General features: G+C 41.2%; 1 protein-coding gene across 1 annotated transcript in view; it reads right to left on the reverse strand.

Annotated features, from left to right (window-relative positions):
• Positions 1 to 24,211, reverse strand: part of grik3 (glutamate ionotropic receptor kainate type subunit 3) — a 114,177-nt gene extending 89,966 nt beyond the window's left edge. The window contains exon 1 of the mRNA XM_054781267.1: positions 23,895 to 24,211. Coding sequence (XP_054637242.1) covers positions 23,895 to 24,012 — 118 coding nt within the window. The 5' untranslated portion in view covers positions 24,013 to 24,211. The remainder of the gene's footprint in view (positions 1 to 23,894) is intronic.
• Positions 24,212 to 25,865: the final 1,654 nt, after the last annotated feature.

A 25,865-nucleotide genomic window follows, 5' to 3' on the forward strand; every position in this document is an offset into this window, starting at 1 on the left:
GTCGGACATCCCATGGCTGACTACATCCAGTGTGATGGTCATTTAATGTCATGTCTCAATAATGGAACATTACTGACGCCGTGTGGCCAGAATACTACATACTGTATATTTGTCTTTCAATATTTTCGGACTACCGTAATAATACGTCATAGTCAACCACGAAACAGCGATCATTTCTTAATTAATGAATTTTTGAAAACCCTCAGTAGAGCGAGGGATGACTGTATTCTCGCCTTTTTGTGTGCAGCGGTTCAGGAGGAGTAGAACAGTTAGCTTCTACTAACAAATACATGCATATTACTACAGTCTAATGCAAATGCTAACATAAACAGTCACATGTCCAATACGCAAGACACAGTTGCCCATTTCCACAAAGATCATCAATTAAACACACAATCAGCTTTCGATTTTTTTAAATCCGTCTCAACCGCCATAGCAACACTAGAATAACTAAGACCTATTTGACTAAACTGTCTAATCAACATTACTTGGTCATTACGGCACGCTTGCTGCTATGATTTACATTGCACGGACTGAGGTATTTGCATGATTGTTTTGTCCTCTCCCCATGCCTGCTGCATATTGTATGCATTGGTAGCATAATGGGTCTTCCGTACAACACACAAGAACCACTACGCAACACATTTGATAGCTGCAAACTTTCCATTGTTTGCATTTAAAAGTCAAATGAGAATCAGACAAAAATAGAGCATAGTTTTCCCATGTTTTTCAGCTCAATACCCAAATTAGGAATTTTCTTCCTCCCCGGGACCCAAACTGGTTACTGTATTGCTCTACAGCAACTATGGGGGGTAATAGTACATGTATTTGTTGGTGTTTGTTTATTGTTTGGTACGGCACAGAGGTCTCCGGAACACACTGAGTGAGGGACAGGAAGTGTAACTGTTTATTTTTATTGGCAGTTTGCATTACTTTATGTTTAATTTTAAGAATCAGAAAAGCTGTTCAGACAAAAGCGAGAACAGGTTTTGTTTTGCATTTTATTCCCTCACTGTACCCAAAATGAACCGAACAGTGACCTTAAAACCGAGGTACCTAACCGTGATTATGCTGTATCGTTACACTGAGGGATGTCCAATATTGTTTTTTTTTATCCCATATGCCGTTGTTGTCCAACTCTCAATTTACCGATATCAGCCGATACTTACTGTATATGTGTAAATTCACATATCTCCTGTCGTGGAATTAACACATATCTGTTGTGAAGCTAATGGATACTGCATCAGCAATTAGCTTCTCAACGTGACTGTAAACAACAATGTACAACATTGTAAAACATCTGAGAAATACTTGCTAGTCGGCTAAGGCTGTAATATTTGTTTTAAAAGTAAACAAAGTAGCCATTTACATTTTTTTGATCATCAAAAAGTCCAGGGTAGAAAATCAAGTGTCATAATTTTCATGTATGCCGCGCACTCTTAGTGCAGCAGCACGTTGTATTTGTTTCCACGCCACACTACAAATTGTATGTACGTATTGTATGTATGTAATTAAAGTGAATTTCTATCATACATACTGTTTATCTTGTCCTAAAGCTCAGATCCATGAGTTTGAAAGGCTTAAAATTGGACTTAACATTTGAAGTCGTCATATGAGCCGATGTGGTCAAACACTCCAATCCGATGCAAAATTGAAGACGAAGAAGTAATCTACCCGGCAAACATGTATGCGAATGAAAGTACACTCGATATCATGTGAAAAAGCAGCATTTTCACGGACGTCCCCATGGACTCTCCTAATCAAGTACGCACACACAGTGTCAGATTTTATCGTTGCTTACTTCCGGGAATTGTAACATTCTTACTACTGAGGATAAGCGGCATGAAAAATGGATGGATGGAATGGAAGGATTGAGCTAGCCACTAGCCACCCACAGTTGTTTACACGCTTGATGAGGTTATCATTTGCGCACCTGAAAATACGGGAGCCCATAGGCCTATACGGTACAGTATACTGTACAGCATTATGTTTATTATCGACTTTCATTATAGGGAAAAATCCTGATACCAATATTGACCGATATTACATTTTTATGCCAATATCTGGCCGATGATATCGGTGCGCTGACATTATGGCACATCCCTAGCTACACTCCTAACATCAATGTATACTCAACAGAAAATGATAAAAAGTACTTTACTGTTGTGTTGCTGTAATCATCAAGAGCTTGATGAGCTTGATCATCAAGAGCTTGATGATTAGATCAACGCACCAAAGACTGACCAAACAACCCATTTTGGGTCCCAACGCTCAGTTTATGAACCCTTGCACTCCAACTTTCTTCAAGTAGTTCCTGACTTTTCAAACACATAATAAGTGCCCTTGTTTGGCCTCTGTGTGGAAAGGCTATAAGACTCTTGTAATGAGTTTTAAAGCCTCACCCATATGGCCAAAATCCTAAAAGTGCTGCATTCGAGGCTTTGACTTTTCTTTCTTCAAACAACAATAATATGTTTTGTAGATTGGGAAAAGACTGCATTAACCTTTAAGGCTTTAATTCCTATCAATAGATAATGAAGCAGGTAATCTAGAGAAATTGTCCGTCTTACTGTGTCCAATTCCATATTATCAGTCACTGCAACAAGAAAAAGCTGCGAGCGAGCAGGTTTCCATCCCAAACAAACGCTGCACGGGCTGATTTTGCTTGATTAGTAACGCCTTCCTCACAGACAGAAGGAACTAATTAGCGTAATCACCTGCCGCGCCACCACACATAACTCCACATCACTGCTTTTAAAGCGGAGCAACTTCGTTTCCATTTCACTCGGAAAGTTGATTACACCTTCTAAATGACCTTGTGATGAGCAGGGGCGGGGGCCCATCGGCATTGGCAGCTTTCAGCATTCCGCTTGAATCTTAAACGGTGCACTTGACTTCCAGAGATGTGATCCCACCTTCACATATCCTCATTAGGATCTTCTTTGCTCAACATTAGCTGTCTTAAGTGCCTTTAATTGACGGCCATTTCTCTCACAGATGACATTCCCAATATTTGCTGACCAGTCCTTGCACTCGTTAGCCTCAAGCACCTTTTTAGGCCTGAATAGATTGCACGCTGATGAATGTGCTGAAACGTCTCTTGCCATTTCTTGGCAAGTTGTAGCATCTCCTCGTTACTTGGACATTCTAGGCCATTCATTTTCCCATAGACAAATTTGCCAAAGACCATTTATTTTTCCATAGTCAAATTTCGCATAATGCCTCACATAGTGAAAATCACTTTGAAGGTGAGTCAAATTAGATGACATTGCAGTGACGGATTCCACTAGGTGAACTCCTTCTCCACATTAACCTCCTCCCTGACCACAAGTATTGATCCCTCTCATCCTCAGGACTCATCTACATCATCTGCGACTGTGATTAATGCACCCATTTACTGCTAAGTAGCTGTCGTAGCACGTATTGTCATTTAAAGCAATATGTCAAGGATTTTTCAATTAGTCTTATTAGTCACTGTCAGTTGATCCACCTGTCAGGAAAATATAGTTTGTTATTGCACTTACTACTTACATACTGTATGTATTTCTACTAAGATACACATTAAAGCCACACTGACTCGCAATGATTATCTGCTCGCCAGAGGCCTCTTGTCACCAAAACAAGTCCTCCACATGCTTATCACGTGATTCAAATAGCCTTGGGTTTCTTTGCATGTTAGTCTGCCCTTCGATATCTCTGCCCCCGCCCCCACCGGAACACAAAAATTGCAGTGCAAGTGTCAATCAAGCCTTGGTGATTAGTTTACAAAGATCTTTACTGTTGCAAAGCATTCTGGGAAATTGCCTAGTTCCCTTTATAAAGATGGTAGTGAAGGACTTTTCTTGTAGGTGAAATCTGCCTGTCACTTTGTCTCTTTGATACTCAACCTGTTTTGGATCTGCTATGTCACATTCCCATCGCTTGATGGATTGTTCTGTTTTATTTAGTTTTTTGACATTGGGGAACAGGCTATGTTCCTCCTCCTGCCTGTCAGTCTCAGTTTTTCTTGAGAACTCCACGCTGGCATTCGATCCGTCTCGGAGGCTGTGACAGGGGGTGATCAATGAGGACAGTGCAGGGATGGTAAACTCTTAAAAATTCCACAAGGGACTTTTTGAACAAGGTTCCAATGGGCACTCTTTGAACAAAAAGGCATCAGTCCTTGAAATATGATGCTAAATATATAAGATCATATGGAAATGTCCCTGCATCCGTCTTTCATCAAGAGCCAGCACTTCTTTTTGAACAGCAGCAGGAATTTGGCAGCCAGCGTCTGACCTCCAGGCACGCTAACAGGCTAACGATGCGCTAATGTGTCCCATTACACCCGATTTGCCAGGAGGGGATTCTTTTAGTCGAGCATCATGCTGCTGGTGGATTTGAGATTGGTGCGGTATAATGATGCGTGCCTTTCTTCCTGCTTCATAAAAGATGGAAGGAGCAGTCCTGCTGAGAGTCATTAGAAGAGCCATTGATACTTGGCTTTTCTTATTCAGAAGTGGAGAAGCACAAGCTTGCACAGATATGAAAATGCGAAGTGCCGAGGCTGGAAAAACGCATCTTTAAAGTCCTCTAAGCAGCTGTTCAACTAATTACCAGCGAATCATGCTCAGTGAATCAAAATAAATGATTAGATACATTAAGCATTGAAAGATGTATCTGGGAACAATGGGAGGGATATTGCAGTTTGCATTGCTTCACTGTGTATGAATGCAAATTAGCATGATGTGGCGCAGGAAGCCATTTTCTGCCCTACCTACGTCCCAACCACAAATTGAATCCAAGGCTGATTTCAATTGTGCCACTGCATAACCTCTTATTTATTCATTGCTTTTCTCTCGCCTTCATACTATTAAATCGAACAATTCTGCTTTTTCCGAATGCCGGCCGCCACCAGCTGTGAACAGTATGATTCTATTCACGTGTTTCCCCCAATGAGAAGACGCATGTAAATCTGCTGCTTGGTTAACAACCCCATCATTTTCTTCTCACCGCCTGTACTGCCATTTTTTTAACTGCATTTTTTTAACTGCTAGTTTAACTGTTAGTTTTTAACCAACTGATTCAAAACCCAAATTCAGATTTGCCATGACCTGCTTCTTTCTGGTTCTTTGGTTCTCGGGTTAGCATTCTAACTAGGGGTGTAACGGTACATGTACTGTATTCGTAAGACAAGACATGCGGATATGACGAAAGCAGTGTGTTGGCATTGTTCAGTAGAGACTAGGAATGATAAAACTGTGTACTGTTTGGTCGGCCCTGCATGGGACAATCCACCTTATGAACCGACGGTTTTTCAATACATTTTTCTGTGTGCGTGTGTGCCTGTCCAGACTAGCAAAAAGCCCTAATGTCCCATTTCCCACATTGTACATATTTCAAGTGAGGGACACTCTGCCCAAAAGCGGATGAAAAGGCGAGGTCTTTTGGCGATATACAGTATTGGACAGAGTGTAAATCAGAGAGTATAGGCGACAACAGCCACTCAGCCCTGCCCATTTATGTCAGCAATATGCAAAGACGACACAGACTCGGCGGACCTCCTTAACTACATGCCAGCAGGCCGACGTAGAGGTGCAGTACACCATCAGGTACGGAACTTTACTAAAATGATCATCACCCTGTTCAGTCTCTTACTTTTGCACTTGTACCTTCCTAAAACGAAACACTGTAAACCAAAGGTGTCCAAAGTACGGCCCAGGTCCCATTACCAGCCCTATGTTTGTTCTTTGTTCTTTATAATCCATCCATTTTCTATACCGCTTCTTCCTCATTAGGGTCGCGGGGGCATGCTGGAGCCTATCCCAGCTGACTTCGGGCGACAGGCAGGGTACACCCTGGACTGGTCGCCAGCCAATCGCAGGGCATGTTCTTTATAATAGGATATGTTATTAAATGTTACATGTATTTGCTTTGTCACCTATAACACAAAGTTTACATTGCTTATAGTACAATATACTGGGTCAGGGGAGCCTTTCACTATTAGTTAGGGGTGTCCCGATACAATTTTTTCACTTCCGATGCGATAACAACATTGGGGCCTTGAGTATTGGCCAATAGCAATATCTAGCCGATATCAGTACGAATCATACATACTTTTTGGTCTTATTTTGTAGTGTGGAATTTGTAGTTTGTACTCAAACAGAGATCAATAGTCAGCAACAGTAGGTATGAAAAAAAACGATCCATTTACTTCTTTATGCGTCTGGGGTATGGTTTTATCGACAATGTAGTGGCGGCAGGCATAATGTAGCGAGGTTCGAGGTGCTCAATGAAGCGTTGAAACCTGAAATTGCTCACCACCAACATGGGCTGGCTAGTTTCTGTTCCAGCTAATGACTTTTTGCTGTCCTGTGGGAGTTTCTCGCGCTTTTTGCAAATGTTTCATGACAGAAAATAATTGAGAACCAATACCTTTATGTGTATGTCACATTTCTTTTTTTTTGCTATGCCATAAGTCTTCTTTTTGTAATTGGACATGTGAGCACAAATGAAGATGCACCACAAATTCTGCCTAGCAACGAGTGGGAATGCAAACGTGTAACTGGAGTAGTGAAAACGAAATCTGAGCATTTACATTTACACACATGCAACGTTTTTCCTTTTAAAAACACTGTGAAACAGTGTTTTTTTTTTTTGCTATGTTTCTCTTTCCCGTCATCCCTCAGATGTTCATATGTAGACGTGGAGGGAAGTTGGCGTTGAAATGCTCAAATAAAGTCGGTATCCAACGGATGGCCGCAATTAAAGTTTCATGCATCGTTTTGCGATTCTTTTTGATTCTGGTAAATCTGATGGTTGGTATGCAGCGAGCATACAGAGTGCTGTCCTCCCTCGCCAATGGCTGATTACTCACACATTACTGCGGGATCTCTCAAGTCTCTCTACTCTTTACATCCCATTTACATTTACATTCTTGCCAACGTAGCCTTATATAATGTACAGTATCTCACAAAAGTGGGAAGGCCTCACAATTTAGCAATAATTTTCTATGACAATATATCTGGACAAGGGACAGTACAATATAAAATAAATGGATACACAGTAATCCCTTGTTTATCGTAGTTAATTGATTCCCAGACCCGACCGTGATAAGTGAAGTATGATTCATAAATCAAATACTTTCATAGTTAGAGCAGAGAAAACCTGTTCACAACCTTCTAAATATGTTTTTTAACATTATTAAAGCCCTCTAGACATGAACTAACACTCCTAGAGTTACCTTTACACTTGTATTACCCAATATAGTAGACATAACAACCGAAAATAAGACAAATAAGACTCATGGTCGTGTGTTGCTATAAATGTTTTCCTTTTGGGGAAACTGTGCACTGACTACTCCAAAGTATATCCAAGGATCATTTCTATAGTATTGTCTCATGACAGGATATAATAAAATGATAGCTACTGTATAATATGACGGGTGTACTCACTGTATAGCTACTAAGAAAGGAGGGAACAATCTCCCACTTATCTTGCATTATTATTCAGCCTTGGCGGAGGTTTTGCGCTCCACTGGGTGCCCTCTAGTTGTTAATTAACAAAGTCAAGAGTGCGTGACAACCTGTCACAAGTCACGTGCAGGTGGACACAACGGATAACTGTTGACGAAGGAGACTTTACATGCTGGAGACTTTACATGAGGAGACACAGTGACAGGAAGGTTAACAAAATAATTTCCACCAGAGTTAATATTAATAAGATTACAGCCACAGCCTAGACTATACCAAACAGTTGCATGACAGTATATCCATATTCCACTATTAGTCTTTGTTTACACCACATTGCGCAGGCTACGGGATCTCTGCAGGGACATAAGAGATGGCCGCCGCTAGCATAGCAAGCTACTGAGGTAACTAGTTAGCCTCTTTAATTTACTTACTCTAAGCTTAAGAAAGAGTTTCAAACGGCGTGGGGAAGAAGGGCAAAGTAAACAAAAACTTACCTCTTACCTATTTAGCAGCCGCACTCAATAAAAAACGCACGGACAGAGAGACAGCAATGTGTACGGTGCTTTGTTTGGGCATTCCATTTTTTTATGGAATGATACAGTACGGGGCAGACGAACTAGCGTACGAAAGAGACCAATGCAAAATCTTGGCCAAAATTTTCAACAAAAACATTTATTTTTAGTGTAGGCTAAAATCGGCAGGCAGTGTTTTAAGTTGCGATCATATAAGTATAACGAAGAAGTTAACTACTGTACAGTAATCCCTTGCCACTTCGCGCTGAGAATTTCATGGCTTGTCAAAAATACATATATCGATAAATCATACTGTTTCGTGGTTGAATATGGCCTATTATTAGTTCATTATTATTAGTTATGCATATTTTGACTAAATTAAGCATAAATTAAGCATAAATCAATCAAGCATAAAAATGGCAAATTGAACTAAAGTCCAAATATAAGGCATTCAGAAGACGCGTTCAAAAGACGCTGTGATATTTAGTATTCTTCACTCGTCACTAGGTGTCAGTATTGTTACGGTAATGTTCCGTGAGACACACACGCACAACCAACAGGCTTTGCAGGTTTGAATTACAGTGGTGTGACAAAGTGTTGCCCCACTTTCTGATTTATTTTTTTTTTTGCATGTTTGCACACTTAAATGTTTCAGATCTTCTAACAAATGTAAATATTAGTCAATGACAACACAACTGAACACAAAAATGCAATTTTTAAGTGGAACTTTTTATTATTAAGGGAGAAAAAAATCCAAGCCTACATGGCCCTGTGTGAAAATTGATCGCACCCGCTGTTAAAACATGACTTAACTGAGATCAGTTGAGATCTATCAGTTTGGAAAAGGTTAGAAAGCCAGTCAGTGATCATGACTCCACCATACGAAAGACACTGGGCAAAAACAGCCTGTGTGACAGAGTTCCAAGACCAAGAGAGAAAATACTCTGTGGTGTGACGAGACAAAAGTTGAACTCTTTGGAAGGTGTGTGTCCCATTACATCTGGCGTAAAAGTAACGCCGCATTTCAGAAAAAGAACATCACACCAACAGTAAAATATTGTGGTGGTAGTGTGATGGTCTGTGGCTGTTCTGCTGCTTGAGGAACTGGAAGACTTGCTGTGATAAATGGAACCATGAATTCTGCTGTGTACCAAAAAATCCTGAAGGAGAATGTCCGGCCATGTGTTTGTGACCTCAAGCTGAAACCAACTTGGGTTCTGCAGCAGGGCAATGATCCACAACACACAAGCCTCACAAGTCCACCTCTGAATGGCTGATGAAAAACTAAATGAAGACTTTGAAGTCTGAACATTCTGGTCGAACGACAAATTCCACAACTTTGCAGACTGCAGTGTAGTACTTTCCACCCGTGCAAGGTCAAAGTGCACCATAAATGCTAAACTGGAGCCAAATGCCATGACTGTGCAACACTACAAAGAAAAATCAGTGTCAAAATAAATCTGATTCTACAGGAAATAATCGTTTTAAATCCTCACTAAAATATGTAAACATTCCTTTTGCGAGTCCAGTTGAAGCCATCTAAAGCTATTATTTATATATGAATGTACTTCAAACTGTCTACTTGCTCACTCATTATGCTGCTTTATGTTAATTGTTCTTCTGATTGATTGTTCTTTCATGTATAAATCATTTAAATGCTTAGTCCTTTCGCTACTATCTCAAATGTTCCATAATTAATCACGCTGCAACTTTGCATAGATTAACAGGCACATTTACAAGCATGTTTAACAATGTGCCTTTTATTGTCTAATTAGCCTGCAATGACAGGGATGCTTTCATTCTAGACTTTTTAATCCTATATCCATGCAGTGCAGCTGGAAAAGAGACCGTTTGCATGTGTTTTTTAAGGTTAATAGGTTCAAGGGTCTTTGATGAAGAATAATTAGGTTTAAAGTATGTAAAAAAAAAAAAAAAGAAAAAAAAGAATGGTGCCCCCAAAAGGGAATTATGTTAATATTAACATTTGGGCATCGTTGGAGTCACAAATCTGTACATTTGCTTGTTGTAGCTCCATTGAGACTGTCAGAGAAGTGCTAATTTAACACTGTGTTATTTATTTCTTTATTTATTTATTATAAGCAGCATGCATTGATCTAAGTGTCAAGATTAAAATAAATTAAATTAACACATGGGCAGATTCAAATAATTGGGAAATAAAATAATAATAAATGAAATTAAGTAATAAAATAAACCAGACTGAAACACTGGCTTTGACCCATGGAAAACAATAATAATAATAATAATAATAATAATAATAATAATAATAATAATAATAATACAGAAATATGAAATTAAATTAATAAAGTAAATATTAAGTAAAACACTGTAAATGAATAAAAATTCATAAAAAATGAAGATAAACAAATAAAAAAATAAGCCACCAAGAACACAAAACAAAATGTAAAAAAAAAAATCTGATTTGAAAGCGAATGGGTCCTCATGAGAGTCATCAGTTAAAAGATCCCATTTGTGATTGTAGAATTAATAGTGTTAGACTGAAGGGGCGCAATCAGGTGGTTTCCACTGTTTTGGACACTGGGAGGATGCATTTCCTACCTAATTAGTAATTAATTACCTTAGCTGGAAGGTGCATTTTGTCTGCTAGCGGGGACACTTTAAGGAAACCTGCTGCCTTGAAACACTCGTGTGTCTTTTTCTGTGACTTAATTCTGATAATAAACTTCAGTGCAAATAAGCGGAGGTGCTGGTGCAGTTTCTTCGATCCTCCGCTGTAACAATTCTTCCCGCACAATCATTTGATAATCTCAACGTAAAAAGGTTGCCAATTACAGCAAAGGGGTTGACAAATATCAAATTTGTTTAATATGTTTGCATCGCTCTTCTGGTGGTCAAAGGATACTTGGTACGATCTTGACCACCGTGCAGTGTTGCAACTCAGTTTCAGGGTTTTGGCAATCTTCTTATACCCTAGGCCATCTTTATGTGGAGTAGGGGTCACCAACGAGGTGCCCCAGGCACCAAGGAGCCTCCCACGACCTCATGAGGCACCCGTGAGCCTGGTTTTCATACAGGCTTTCATTTAGTCATGTGTCTATGCAGTTTTCAACAAGTCAAATTAAAGACTTTTTCAAGACCAAAATGAATATAATGTAAGACCCATTTTACATCCATACTGGCAAAAATGTACAAAAGACATGAAGGAAAACTGGGAGGCTCCCTCGATATATTCAGACCGGGCTGCACCGGTAACTTCCATTCCGTCTTGTAGTTATGTTATAGCTACTCCTCAAAAATGTAAACCTTTAAAAATGAGACTGAAGTTCATGCATTTGTTTTAAACAAAAGCAATGTTAACACATTTTTAATACCTTTCAAAATTTGTATTTAAGACATTGTATGAGATTTTAAAATAATTTTAGACATTTTAAAGCCTTAAATTCAAATGATTGAATTTGAGACTTTTTAGGACCCCGCGGATACCCTGTAAAACCCACACAGTCACTTTCTTATCTTGACAGCTACATTGTCTGACCGAATTACAAGACTTTAAATCAACAAGCCAAAGCAGGAGGAGCTTCAAGTGGAGCGTTTTCCCATCATTCCCATTCCTCTAAATAGCCCCCCCACACACACACACACCTCATTTGATTGCGCCCAGCGGCAACCTGACTTTCCTCCCTGGTCATCTGTGCACCTTGATTTGAGAGTGGAAGGTAGGAGGTGTGGGGGTGGGTTAAATGGCACATGGAAATAAGCTGGTGATTGCCTTCCTACCCTGCGAGCTGGAGGAGGGACCTTGATTAGCTGTAGAACCCCAATGTTCAGGAGTGACGTGCTGGCTCATCAGACCCCCATTCACAGCTTGCCGGGGGGGGGAAGGGGCTGCCCCTTGATTGCTGCTCACGGTGCACAAGTAACCAACAAGTTGATGTCTGTGGCCTTCATGTTTTGAGAAGGAGTGAAGCGTAAAATCTAGTACTGAGATTTAACACGATAGTTATCCCAAACAGTTAGAGATCCCAAACAGGAGACTTTTAACGACAGAAGAGTGTTTTCAGGTACTAGCTTCTCCTTGGCACTTTTGGTAGCCACAACTCCCTTTAGCCAAAGGCTGGGACGAACTGTACTTGTGTACAAAGTCGACAAATGACTATATCAAGCAACTACAGTATAATGATACTTCCTGTCCCTCACTTAATGTGTTCCGTGTGGGAACTCAGTACGCCTTTGTGCTGAATGTTCCGTACGGAAAAATTCAATGAAGACTACATGAAACATAACATGTTACTATGACTGGTAGAGGGTATTTGGGGACCCTTTTACAATAGAAACGCTGACAATTACCGTACCGTATTGAACTACACGGCCTGTAACCAAGGCTCAATCGATGGTCACATTCATTTTTAGCACCTTAGCATTCACCAGTTAGCTGCATTTATCTCAACTTCTTCATTCTCACTGCTGCTTTTCACTCAACCAAATCACCCAAATTGACAACAAACATCATTTTGGGCTCGTAGAAGCTCCTATTTGCTGCACTCACTCAGCTCAGGACTTCAAATATCACCTGAAAGCACCTCAGTGCTTTATAGACTAACTCACTTCCTGTTTGTTCGCAATTAAATTTAACTTTTCTGCTTTTATCTGCTCCTCTAAAGGAAAGCAAAGACAGTTGCGGCCGGCCGCAGGCTTATTTGTGTGGACTTTCCACTGGCTAAATAGTTGCTGCTGTCAGGCTGGGTATAAAATCCCTCATTTGTGTTTTTTTCTTCTCTCTCCTGAAGACCAAACATGATCTGGGATGTCACTTTGTTGTTTTCGCTTTTCTTGCTTGTGCAGCATTGTTTTATTCTTTGCTGTGATTCATATTTACAAAACAAAAGCCTATAAAAGCACCCTTTCTTCTCTTCAGTGCCACTGAATGAGATAGGTTTCAGTGTCAGCCTTGTACGGCGACTTGTTTATTTTACAAGAAGCAGTGGAAAGAAAATCCGCCGTCATCTCAGCGCTCGAGCATCTACATAAGTCAAGCGTTTGTGTGGGATGAGTTCAGTCGAGAGAAAGACGTTAAGCAAAGTGTCACAGAAGAGGCCTGGGAGAAAACACCAGTTTTGTCCGTGAAGGATCCTTTCACCGATATAAAAAAAGACGCATCTTCTGCTTGGTTTGGAGTGCTGCAATGAGATAATGAAGACAATAGGCGTGTAAGGGTACCTCCGTTTTAAGGTCACTCTTCATTTTGGGTACAATCATGGGAGAAAATGCAAAACATACAGTAAAATGAGTAAATCCCGAAGTGAAAATGTCTAAATTGGTCCCGAATCAGCCATCTTCCCTTCCCTGTGTCATGTGAATGTGGAGCAGGTGATTTAAATTTGGTCTTATCGCTCTCACACTCTCTCATACATGTCACTGGAAGTTCCTCATGGCACCTCGTGGCAAAGAACTCTCTGAGGAAAAAGGGAAGGGGAAAATACAATGTTGAAGGATGGGATGGTGATTTTTAATTCATGATGGATTCATTGTAATAAAATAATTTTTAAAAAATCAAATAAAATAACCATAATAACAACACAGGCTATTGTTGCAGCCATAATCCACGTCAAGCTAAAACCCAACTTTGAACCACCAACAACACTTCCTGGCCTCCACACGTCCGGAACACATTTATTTCAGCACACACAAGCATGAGTCTTATTCATGTCTTAAATGGCTAATGTACTCATATTAGGTGACTATAGGGGTGTTATTTCATGTGCTCTAATAATTTTTAAAAAGCTATTTAGAAAGTCATAAACAGGTTTTCTATGTTCCAACTATGAAAATATTTGATTTATAAATAAGGAATCCCACTAAATCCCGTCGGGTCTGGAACCAATTAACTGCAATAACTACTGTATTTCTGACTACTGTATTTCACAGAATATCACTGATTGGGGAACATCTTTTTGTGACCCGTGTAAGTCTGACAGAGGCTAGAGAGGCCCCACCCCCTCCCCACTAATGGACTTCTACTTGCAAAAACACACCGACATCACCTCATATATAAATATAAAAATAACAATCAAGTCTCTGATGTATCAGAGCCCACATTGCAATCCAGTGCAAATCCCACTTGCTGCCCCCGCACCACCTCCAACCCTAAGAGCCCCCATGGAGAAGAAGAAAGTGCCCTATTTGAATGCATATGCCTCTCTTCTGTCTGATTGGCAATGCTGGCACGAGGCACGCATGTGCATCCAACAAAAGGTAACACTGAAATCGTCAAAAAATCAAATATTCTTTCTACTACTTTGATTTGAATGCGCACGTAAGTTAGCAGTACATCATCTCAAATCTACACGAACACCGACAGTTCAGTCAAAGAGTTGGGAGCGACAGGTGTTTTCGCAGCAGATTCCTAAAAAGCGCAGCTAAAGCAGGGGTCGCCAACCCGTCAATCGTGAGCGACTAGTCGATCTTTGGGAGATTGCCGATCGATCGCGAGAACATTTGGTACATATGGAAGATCTTTAACTAGGATTTTGCAGTAGATCCTTAATAACAGTAGATGTTAATGATATTTGATTAGCGTATATCAAGTAGGTCTTTATAAACAAGACAGCACCCCTGTCTAACGGAAGAAGGCTAGCATTTTTGCAGTAGCTCCTTAAAAACTGCATGGTAATACCTCTCTTGTTCCATCTCACCAGCAATTGGATTCCTGAATGGATTCATTGGATGGAAGTCATGTGTGAACAGTGTATCGTCTGCAAGCGTGGAAAAAAAAATCCTCCCCTCATGACCTCAGTGATATGTAACATTTAGCTGATTGAGAAGCCACCATGGTAAGTGACGCGCACATTGTTTGCATTAGCAATGAGCATAACGGGCCCTCTGACATACTGCAGATGTCTCATTAAATTTGCATCCAATTACAAAGGCATTATTTCAATGGATCTTTTTCATCACAGCAGATAGTACTTGCTGATTGCAGACTATTTTGTTGCATGCAATTTTTATACGGAATTATGCGTGGCCTTAATGAAAAGCAATTAGCGGCATTGCTTCTTGATTGACATTTATTTTGCAGGAAATAGGCAACCTTCCTGGAGTGAATTTCGCCTTTTGAACGGACGACGAGTGCAAACCACGCTGAGGTTAACTCCAGTCAAGCTGCTTTTTTTTTGAGCTGTGGAGATGCGGCTTTTAAATTTGAATTACTGATATATTAGAAGTATTTGACTCACATTTTAAAAGCTACGAGTGGTCAGCGTCAACAAAACAAAGAGTAGAACAAATTTTGACGTAAACACTGTAAAAATATAATGAGCGCTTAGATTAAACATTATTTCTGGACTACTTTTATACAATTTTAATTTTTACTTTCCACGAGACAGTATTTAGGCACTGTACATCAATTAATACATTTATGTTCAAAAGCAATCCCCCCTTTATTGCTGTTAATTGATTCCATGGATTTGGCAACTCACCACCTTGGTTTTATTGAACCAACTTCAGATGTTCTCTGTAATGATTCTGGTTTTACATTGAAGCAACATATCAACCGCATTGTGGTGCCAGTGTCAAACCATCCACCCTCTTCTATTTTGCGGTTAACCATGGGTGCACTAATGAAAAAAAACCCCAGCAGAGGCGGTCGAGAGCATCCCAAAATTGTCTGTCCTGCATGCGGCACGAGTGCTGAGTGGAAGCTTCTGGCTCTGTTATAAATTGACATTGGCTTCTAACCTCCCAGCTATCCATCAGCGGAGAGCAAGGATGTTGAGCATTTCCTGCACTCGCCGTTTGTTACCGGCGGGATGAGAAGGAAAAAAAGTGTGAGGGTGCAATGTGAGGGCTCCTTCGGGAGTGTTTTTTGGCCTGAAGAAGCTTGTCTTATCCACTCCTTGTCTTTGTCTCTCGCAGGGAGGGAGGGGGGGTAAAAACAAGAGTTGACTCCCTCACAGTTGATTAGTAACTCTTGCATACGCTTCCCCCATCACATACCCCCCCCACCGCCTCCGACCCTCGGGGGCCTTTTATGCCAGCTTCAACTATACGTCCCCTCATCATGCAGGCACGCGTCCCCCGGCGCCCAAACACGTACTCGTACACACACGGCTCCCTGCAGACATGAGATTCTTGGGGATTCACACAAGCTGACGTGTGCGGATGCACCAAACAATGGGAGCTTGATTCAAAGGCAGAATGAAACCCTGGCACACCTTTTTCTTCCTTTGTCCTCAGAGTTAAATAGGATAGAGGACGCCTTACCTTCACTGTTGTGATTGTGTCTGTGTGTGTCTGTGTGTGTGTGTGTGTGTGTGTCTGTTAGCAGGGTGTCACAGGTTACATGCAACATCTGGGAATAGATAAGGACAGCGCTAACGCGAGGGCGGGAAAGCGGAACGCTAATGCTGCTCCGGTGAATTCTGTAGCGTTTGAGGTGTCGCACGAATGAAGCCTGGTTTTTATCTGGCTCGGGGGCGACACGCAAAAATAGGAAGCAGCGCTGCAACGTGGCGAGGTTTCAAATTGGGATCAAAAGGTATGCGCTAATTAACAAGCTAAACTACACGTCCCTGAGCTCTGTCTTTCTTCCTCTGTGGTTTGTGGAATTTTTCCCTAACTCTTCTTTTAGATTAGCCACGTACAGTAGCTCACACAAGTGAATAAACCCACCACAAGCATTTTACCATAGCTTCTCAAGGGACAATACCATAGAAAGTAAACTTGGACAGCAGTATGGACTTGAAAATGACTCAACGCACATTCATTATTGTTTAAAGAGCTGGCAACACGAGTGAGTAGCAAGATAACTGTGTCTTGCCTACAGTCACGCATGATGGTGGTAGAGTCAGGGTCTTAGGCTGCATGAGGGCTGCCGATACCGGTGGAGCTGTGGTTACAACATGTACAGTGACATTGCGAAGCAGCACATGATCCCCTTAGGAAACCTGGCTGCAAGGCAGTTTTTATTACAATGTATCTTCTCAAGGGACAATACATTTGAAAGTAAACTCGAAAATGACCACAATGGAAGCCTGTGAGAGCATGTTGTACAGGTTGTAAGGAGGCTACTTTGCTGCAGTAACCCACACCAAGTTAAAACTCAACTCTGAACCCCCGACGTCGCTTCCTGTCCTCTCGCCACTCAGCTCCACTAGGGAACACACAAGCATAAGTATTATTTATTGTGTCCGGAATTGCTGATTTTCTTTGATGATATCGACTATATTGGGTAATACGAGTGTAAAGGTGACTATAGATGTGTCATTTCTTGTCTGGAGTAGATTTATTAACTGCTGAAAGTAAGTTGATACACATCCATTATTATGTAACAAGTGAGTACACCTCACAGTGAATGTGTCCGAAGTGTGAATATATTTAGTGCGAGTACCAGTTATCTACCGCTGCCTTAATCCTCTTGAACTTGAGGATTCTTGTACTTGCAATTGACCAGAGATGCACAGGTTGTTATTGGAATCCTCTTCCACTCCCCCATGATGACATCACCTCGCACTCCTCCACCTTCCTTCTGCTTGAGGTTCCCCCGCAGGTGCTCAGTTAGGTTGAGGTCTGGAGCAGACATGCATAGCCACTTCATCACCGTCCACTTCCTCGGCATAGCGCTGCCATGTGGCCCAGTTTGGGTCTCACAATGTCAAAGTACATGTTGGAATTCATCTTTCCCCTCAATGAACCGCTGTTCCCCTCTACTGGCAGCACTCACGCAGCCCTAGACCCTGACTGTACCACCGCCATGCTTGACTGTAGGCAAGACACAATTACCTTACAACTCAAACAATAATGGGTGTGTGTTGACTCACTTTCATTGGACAGTAAATATATATTGCTATACAAGCTGTGCGCTGACTATTCTGAAGTTCAATTTTATTTAAATCGTTCAGATTTTCGAAACACAGGAAATAACTTAAATACGGTAATAATTATCCATTCCATTGCACAAGTCATACAAGGGTAAAACCGACTTAACCACTACTCAATAATAGAGGTATTAGCGTAAAGAATCACCATGCTGTGCATTCCAAGAGACATATGCTTGCAACAGACATTTCGCAGTCGAAAACCCACTTTGTGCTACGATATGAAAACACCATCTGGCGCACGAGCTAGCGGCTAGGCGCTAAGTTAGCCGAGGCTGCAAAGGGCCCCGCTGTGTCCGAGGATTATTTCACTGGTTGCTGAGATCCTCCTTCTCTATTAGCCCCCAGTGGCTTGGATTATTGCATAATCATCATTAAATGTGACTGAGCGAGCCCGCTAAAAGCACCTGCACTTTCTTTTACACTCAAGTCTCGTTAGCTTAAGTGATCATAGAAATATGGTATCACTAAAGGGGTTCAAATTTAATTCATGTGTGATATGTACGTTTCAGGCAGAATTTGTTTTAAAATATTGACTCGTTTAAAGTAGACTATAATATTCATATTTATTTTACAGCTTCTTTTGGACTGAGGACCTTGAGTGTGAGTTGTTGTTTTGAATCTGGGGGGAAAAAAAACACAATGCAGAAAAATCAATGTTGCTGCCAAGCACTGACCTATGGCATCCTACTGATGATACTAAGTAAATACTCCTTGAAATGTGTTTCATGCAAATTACTTTACACCATTTATTCTTGTTTTTGGAATAAGGAACAGCAGGTATGTAAACATACCGGGATTTAACGAGTTCAAATCTCCAAAATAGACTTGAAAGTTGATATGTGCATTTCAATCAGAATGTTCACTGCCAACAATTGACCCATGTAAGGGCCTAAGAATGAGCTTATTCAATTTGAGCTTTTTCAATTTCAAAAAGTAGTTTTGTAAGCACTCAGGACTTTAAAGGGTTCACGTCCCCAAAAAATACTGATTTGTTTAAAGTAGAAAACAAATGTTAGTATGTATATTTCCAGAGGTTTTTGGCGAAGCTGGCAGACTTTCTCCTGAGGAGTTTTTGTTTTAGATCTGACACTGTAGAAAAATTACAATACATGAAAATCTATGTCAATCATTGACCCATCTCACAAACTAATCATAACAATAACCAGCAAAAACTCATTGAAATATTGAATATTGAACTAATTGTTATTTTTTTCATTAAAAAAATGGTGGTATTATGTAAACATACTGGCTTTTAATGGGTGAGAAACCCCCATAATATAATTCACGTGGAATGTATATTTCAGGCTGAAGCAGAAGAAATATGAATATAAAAAATATTTACAGCTGTTTGGAGGAACCTACCCTCAAGTGCGAGTTTTTGGGGGGTTTGTAGGTAAAAAAAAAACAAAAAACAATGCATTCAAATCCTTTTGTGGGCTAATAATAATCATATTAATAATAATAATAATAAGGACAGGCTTTCCACAGGCTGCGTCTTTGTGCTTGAAATACTCCTTGTATTCTAATCACAAATAAAAAGGGAGTTATGTAAACATACTGGCCCTTAATGGGAATATAAAATATAAATATATAAATGATATACGATAGATATGTAATATAAACATATCATTAAAACTTGATAGATATATTTCAGGTTGTTGAAAGTTGAAGCAAATATTAATATATATTTTACAGCAGTGACATTTTTTCTCCTAAAGGGTCCAACGTGAGAGCTTTTTTTTTAGGAGCTCTTCAGGCTTAAAAAAAAAATGCAACCAGGCAGTTCTGATGATCGTCAGAGCTTGTTTGTAGCATTTTTTGAGTTGATTACAGGAGATAGACCAATGTGCTAAATCAATGTGTCGTTTGTCAGGCTAATGAACAGGCAGAAAATGGGATTGGATTGCGAACAAGAGGCCCAGAGAGACCGGCCATTTGTTTTTAGGGAGCGACGTGGAGGTTCCTAAAAGCCCGGGAGTGGGGAGGAGTGGGGGCTGTCATTTAGCCTTGCCGTGTTTATTTGAGTAGATGATGGCAGCCTTAATACACTGAGCTAGTTCTTTTACCTGCCTGCAACCTTTTCCCGCGACCCACACACACACACACACACCCCACTCCCACTTGGCTTCCTTCCTCTCCACATCTGGGGACAGATTAAATTTGGATCCAGATGAAATAGTCATCTGATGGTTGTCTTCATTTCACACAGCTTTTGATGCAGCGTCACCTCGTTTTCACGTCCCCCAAGGCCCCCTAAAGTGGCTCCGTGTTGGGAGACTTGCATCCAAAACGTGTACTGTACCATTTTTGCAGTCTTACAAGATAAATGCAAGGCACATTGTGATATCACCACAGAAGCGTACCAGTGATGGCAAAGCGGAAAATTGTGATGGTAACCATAGAATCGGGATGAACCCTATTATGACATCAGAAAGGATGCTGGATGCTCAGTAAAATACCGTATGAGCAATACGATATTTTAAATATCAATTAAATCACCTACACAACATGTTTCCAGCAAACGTCCAGCAAATCACCCTTTTTTTTCACATGACTGTAAATTACATTTGTCCACCTCCCGCATGGGCTGTGGTCAAAATGCTTTGCAAGAAATGCTAGCATACATGTAATACAGATACCCTCAAAGTTTTATCATCATTAGCTAAATAGTCAAAGATTTATGGACAATTAGTGGCTAAATCCAGGAAAAAATATTTTGCTTGATAGCAGCCATGTTTTTCACCCAATCCTGCTCAAATGTTACACACATGTGCTTGTCAGTCCCATAAAGGCGTGTACCAAATTTTGCTGTGATTTAACTAAACGACTTAAAGTTACAGTGGGCGTTTTGTGGGACACATTGAGCTGTAGGAGAAATTTCAAGTTGATCTAACCTTTGGAGTTTGATAACAACCCATCTGGTGGTGTATTTGTCAGAGGTACCTTGGTTAACGTCCGCCTCGGTTAGCACGGTTTTCGGTTTACGTCCAAAATTTGGGCTAAAATTTGCCTGGTTTGCGTTCGCCCATATGTTTAGCATCCGGTTTGTTTACGCCGCCGTTATGGATCACGCACACAAGACGAAATCTCGTGATACTCGCATGTGATCGCGCAACGCATTGTGGGCCGCCGGCGCCACTTTAGCGCAACAGCGTTTGTTTATAGTAGAGTTTTCTGCTGCCAGTGAAACACTCTGACCGCACAAAAGACAAAGGCGATGGACCGTACCGATCTATCTAGAAGCACTGACAGACCACTCTGTCTTGTTTGTGAGATTAAAAAACGACAAAAAGGAAGCGACAGAAGGTAGTTAATTTGTATTTCTAAAAATATTGCTTTTGTTTTTTGTGGCTTTTTTACTTTTATTCTTCTCTCCTACAGCTTCCATTACAATTACATGCACATGTGTCATGGCAAATTATGTAAATTAGACAATGATCATGTGGTCCCCCGCCATCACTACATACAGACTGCAGTCCTGTGGGAAGCACTGCAATGGGATGTAGTTTTACTTTATTGTTGTTTATTTAGTTTCCATTATACAGTAGATAACATTTTTTACAGTGGTTGGCTTTCATGAACTTTCTTTGTTTATTTGGCTTAGTTTTTATGCCCTTCCTGACGCAACCCTCCTATTTATCCCATTTTTTCTGGATTTATTTACCGCTTCTTTTTGCACTTTTAAGACAGTAAACAAACGTTGAAATATACTCTTAACAATGGTTTGACTGTGACTGTGACTGTGAGTAGCTGCATTCTAGTCATCTCTCATGCCGCACAATAACGAATAATCAAACGCACGCGTCCAGGTGTTCCCTAGGAAATGAAGGGTGGGAAAGAATAAGCAACACTGATGACGCGCTTCACATTATCACGTAGATAAAGTCATTGATCCTACAATAAAAGCCAGCCCCACTCAACGAAGCGACGAGAGAACAAATGAACGGCGTTCATAAACAGACACTGTTGAGATGTGACCTTAGCTCAGAGAGGACAGCGGAAATTGACGGAAATTATTAGTAATTCAACTACTTTATCGCGTCATACTTTGTAAAATGGCCTCATACTGGAGAAGACAACCCCTTTGCCTCTATTGCGGCAAACTGTAATGTCAGGAGAGAGGCGGTGGGGTGGGGGTGGGGGGCAAGGCAAGACGAGCACTTTTTTATTCTCCCCCCCAGCAAATAGAATCGGCGGTACGACACGACACGACGCGACCATCTGGTCTCAACTTAGATCAATGTGCTGTAAAAGGCCGGCGAATCAATGGCAACCACTCCACCTTGGATGCCCACCATTACCCAGATGGCACTTGGGGCGGGGGGGAGCGGAAATGGTGCCTCCCACCTTGACGACGTCATTTTTTTTTTTCGCTGATCGACTAAAAGAGGGCCCTCTGCTGGTTATTTAGGGGCCGGTCAAAAGTTTAGACACACTTCCCAATGCGATTGGTAAGTGAGTTGTCTCCAAACTTTTGACTGGTACGACAACAATACGTGCAACTGCACAATGGAGAACAAACGATACAAAAGCTGTGTCACACATTTCCAAATTTGTTTGTAATTTTATGCTCCTTTCATGCCATGTAACCAAAATTTTAGGAACAGGTTACACCACTGCAACGGCAATAATGCACATATTGTTTCATGATGCCGCATCATTTTAAATGAAGGTGTCATTAAATTGTGCAGGTGCACCTAATGCTGCGTGCCAGCAGTCATACTCCAATAGTACAATATCCCAATGTCAACCCCCCCCAAATTTGACATTGAGGCACATACTCCGCAACCTTCCCCACGTCTCTCAGCGTGACACACAAACAAAACAAAAAAAAGGCTCCTACTGCACAGCAATGACGGAGTCTATAAAAAGCAATGCTGTGTGACGGTGGCACACTTCAAGGTACATTTGTCTCAGCACCTTGACATTATTATTTTTTTTTTTTTTTACAAAAACAACTCGTCCTTTTTGTGTGCTACAAGTCGACAGCTTTAAGAGATGCTGAGACATGAGCCACAATGTCTTGGAAGTCGGGAACTCTGCAGAGAGCGGCAGTCAATCATAACAAAATACTTTGTGCTTGTCATGACCGTCATGACACGATGCTTGACTCTTGGGAATTAGCATTGTACGACGTGAAAGTCGACTTTAAATGGGATTTACGTGCATGTGCAAATCCTAATCCAGTCCTAATCCAATCCATTTTAAAATCAAATGAAGGGAGTGGTATGTGTGCATAATGACAGGAACAATCAACCATTCCATTTATTTAGGATGTGGGGTGTTCTGTAGTGGTGGTTCTAGCAGGGTTACACAGAAACGCAAAATAAAGACACAAACCCAAAATGTTTCTTTTTCCCCACTTTTCATAAAATTAAACCTGTTTTCTTACCTTTAACTTAATTTATGAGTGATTACCACAGATGATAGGCAACCTGCGGCCCGTGCACCATAAATGGCCCGCCAGAGCGCTTGATCTGGGTTACCGTGCAATTGTAAAAACACATAAAACCTCAAAGAACTATCATAAGCTTTATAAAAACCCGAAGAAAAAGGTCCCCCGACCACGGACTAATGCATGAATCTGAAAGCCAAACATCAAGCACATGCAAGAGGACCCACATGATCTGACTGGCCATTTGGGGGCATTTATTCAAGTGACATTATGGTGGAGAAAATCAACAATAAGATGCTGCCGCTTGCAGCTGTCGGTGCCATTTGTCCAAATACAAGGCTTCTCAGCCAAATGTCAAATACCATTAGCGCTGGAGGGACAAAAACACACATATTGATCCTTGTGGTCACACAAATTGTGACATTCTGACTGCTTTTGCAAGAACCTGTGCACTTGATTGTGTTGGATTTACACTCAGAACCCATCTTAAACTCAAGTGATGGGGAGTCAACTTCCTTGCAGGGAATGAGACAGGAGTGCAAATTTTGGAGGCGAGGTCGTCACATTGCACCAAACCTCACTTGTTTTAAACGACAGTGATGCTTTGCACCCATCTCCTGTTGCTTGTGTTGCATTATATAAACACATATTGGGCTTAAATTAAACACACGCCATCACTCACCTATTCGGATGACATGAGGCATGCCGTACGAGTATGGAATCCACAAGAGACACGCAAGCATCCACGTCCAGTATTCCCAAGTCACACTCCGGGTGGGAAAGAGCCAAGGGTGCCTCATGCTTGTAAAGTCACCGGATCCACTTTTTTCTTTCTTTCTTGTGTGTGAGAGAGGGTCCTTACAATTTCAAAGACAGCACCGACATGGCGACAAAGTGTTCTCTCATACTTGCAGCATCCTGATGAAGTCCGAAATGTTTAAAAAAAAAACTGAAAAAAGCCCCACTCCGGTGCTCCCCCACAATGTCTGCGTCCACTTCCACGGCAAGTGTGGACTGGTTGCTGCTGCACACACTCTATCGCTCCCCCCCCCCCTGCGGAATTTAACCACACACACACACACACGCACGCACACACTTACAAAAACACGCACAAACACTATGCACAAATGATCGGTACCCAGAGTGATCCCATTGGAGCTATTTGCGTGTTCTTCCGCGACGCGCAGATGGACCAAAAAAAAGCATCGCGATGCTCTCCTCTTCGTTTTGCTTTGCGCACACGCATGCACGCAGGGCAATGCGCGGGCGTGAGGCTGCAGGTGGTCCAGCAAAGGCGCACGCCCTGATTAATGCGCGTGTGGGAGGGTCAAGCGTAACTGTGAATAGTGAAGAAGATGGTTGTTTCATCAGGTATGGATGTTGTTTCATCAGGCAGCTTTTTCTTTTAAATACCCATCATAGTCCACATCATGTCCAATCATAGTCCTAATGTACTCCATTGAGATGGACGTGTCAGTGTAGCCTCTGCATGAGGGGCAGGGGGAGCAGTGCCCCACCAGATGGCACTAGACACTTTTCTTTCCTGTATTATATTATTATTATTAATAGCAATTAAACTGCACACTTCTCTGGTTGAAATCAGTGGTGATGTGTGGAAACCTGTGGCATCACTCTGTTCTCTTATTGGTTGTAAGATTGTACACAGGAAGTAGTGGTAGTGAGTGATTTAGTCATTTATGACTCATCGCAATATTTTCATTGACTGGCCTCATGAGAGAGTTTGGACTGAGCCCAATGAACTCTGTCAAGCAACAAGTGGCCAGTCCTTAAACAGGTAAAGGACTAGGGTTAGCATTAAGGTCCAGACATGGGGATTCGGGTTAGCCCTAAGGTTTTGGGCTGGGGAAGAAGGGTTTCTTAGGGTTAAAGGTTTATGATCTAGGGTTACTTTAAGGGTTAGAGATTAGGGCTAGCCTTCAGGTTTCGGTTTAGGGACCAGGGCTAGCCGTGAAGTTAATGATCAGAGACTTTAGGGTGTAAGGTTATGGACTAGGGTTAGCATTAAGGTTTAGGATTAAGGACTAGGGTTAGCCTTTAAGTGTAGACTCATATATTAGGGCTAACCTTGGGGTTTGGGGTAAGAGACTAAGGTTAGCTTTAAGGTTTAGGTTTCGGCACTAGGGTTTAGCATTAGCCTCAAGGTTTAGGGACTATCATTCGCTTTAAGATTGGGGCTCAGAGATTAGCGTTATCCTTAATATTTTGCTTTTGGGACCATGGTTAAGGTTAGCCTTGGGATTTTGGGTTAAGGACAAGGTTAGGTTTAGACAAAGGGATCTAGCCTTAAGGTCTAGGATTTGGGACTAGGTTGAGGTTCAAGTTCAAGTTTAGGAAGTAGAGTTTCTTTAAGGTTTAGGGTCAGGGACTGTGGTCATGGTGAAGAATCAAAGATTAGGGTTAGCCTTGGGGTTGGTAGGTTAGCCTTAAGGTTTCGATTTAGGGGCTATGGTTGGGTTTAACATTTTGGATCAGAGATTAGGGTTACATGAAGGTTTAGGGTTGCAAAATTGGTTGTGCTTTAAATTGTAGGGTTCGAGATTATTCATGACTAAGGACTAAGCTTGGGGGTTTGGGTTTGGGGATGGAGTTAGGGTTAGCCTTAAGGTTTATGGACTACAGGTACTTTAAGGTT

This window comes from Dunckerocampus dactyliophorus, chromosome 7, assembly GCF_027744805.1.
Source record: "Dunckerocampus dactyliophorus isolate RoL2022-P2 chromosome 7, RoL_Ddac_1.1, whole genome shotgun sequence".
Taxonomy (NCBI): Eukaryota; Metazoa; Chordata; class Actinopteri; order Syngnathiformes; family Syngnathidae; genus Dunckerocampus; species Dunckerocampus dactyliophorus.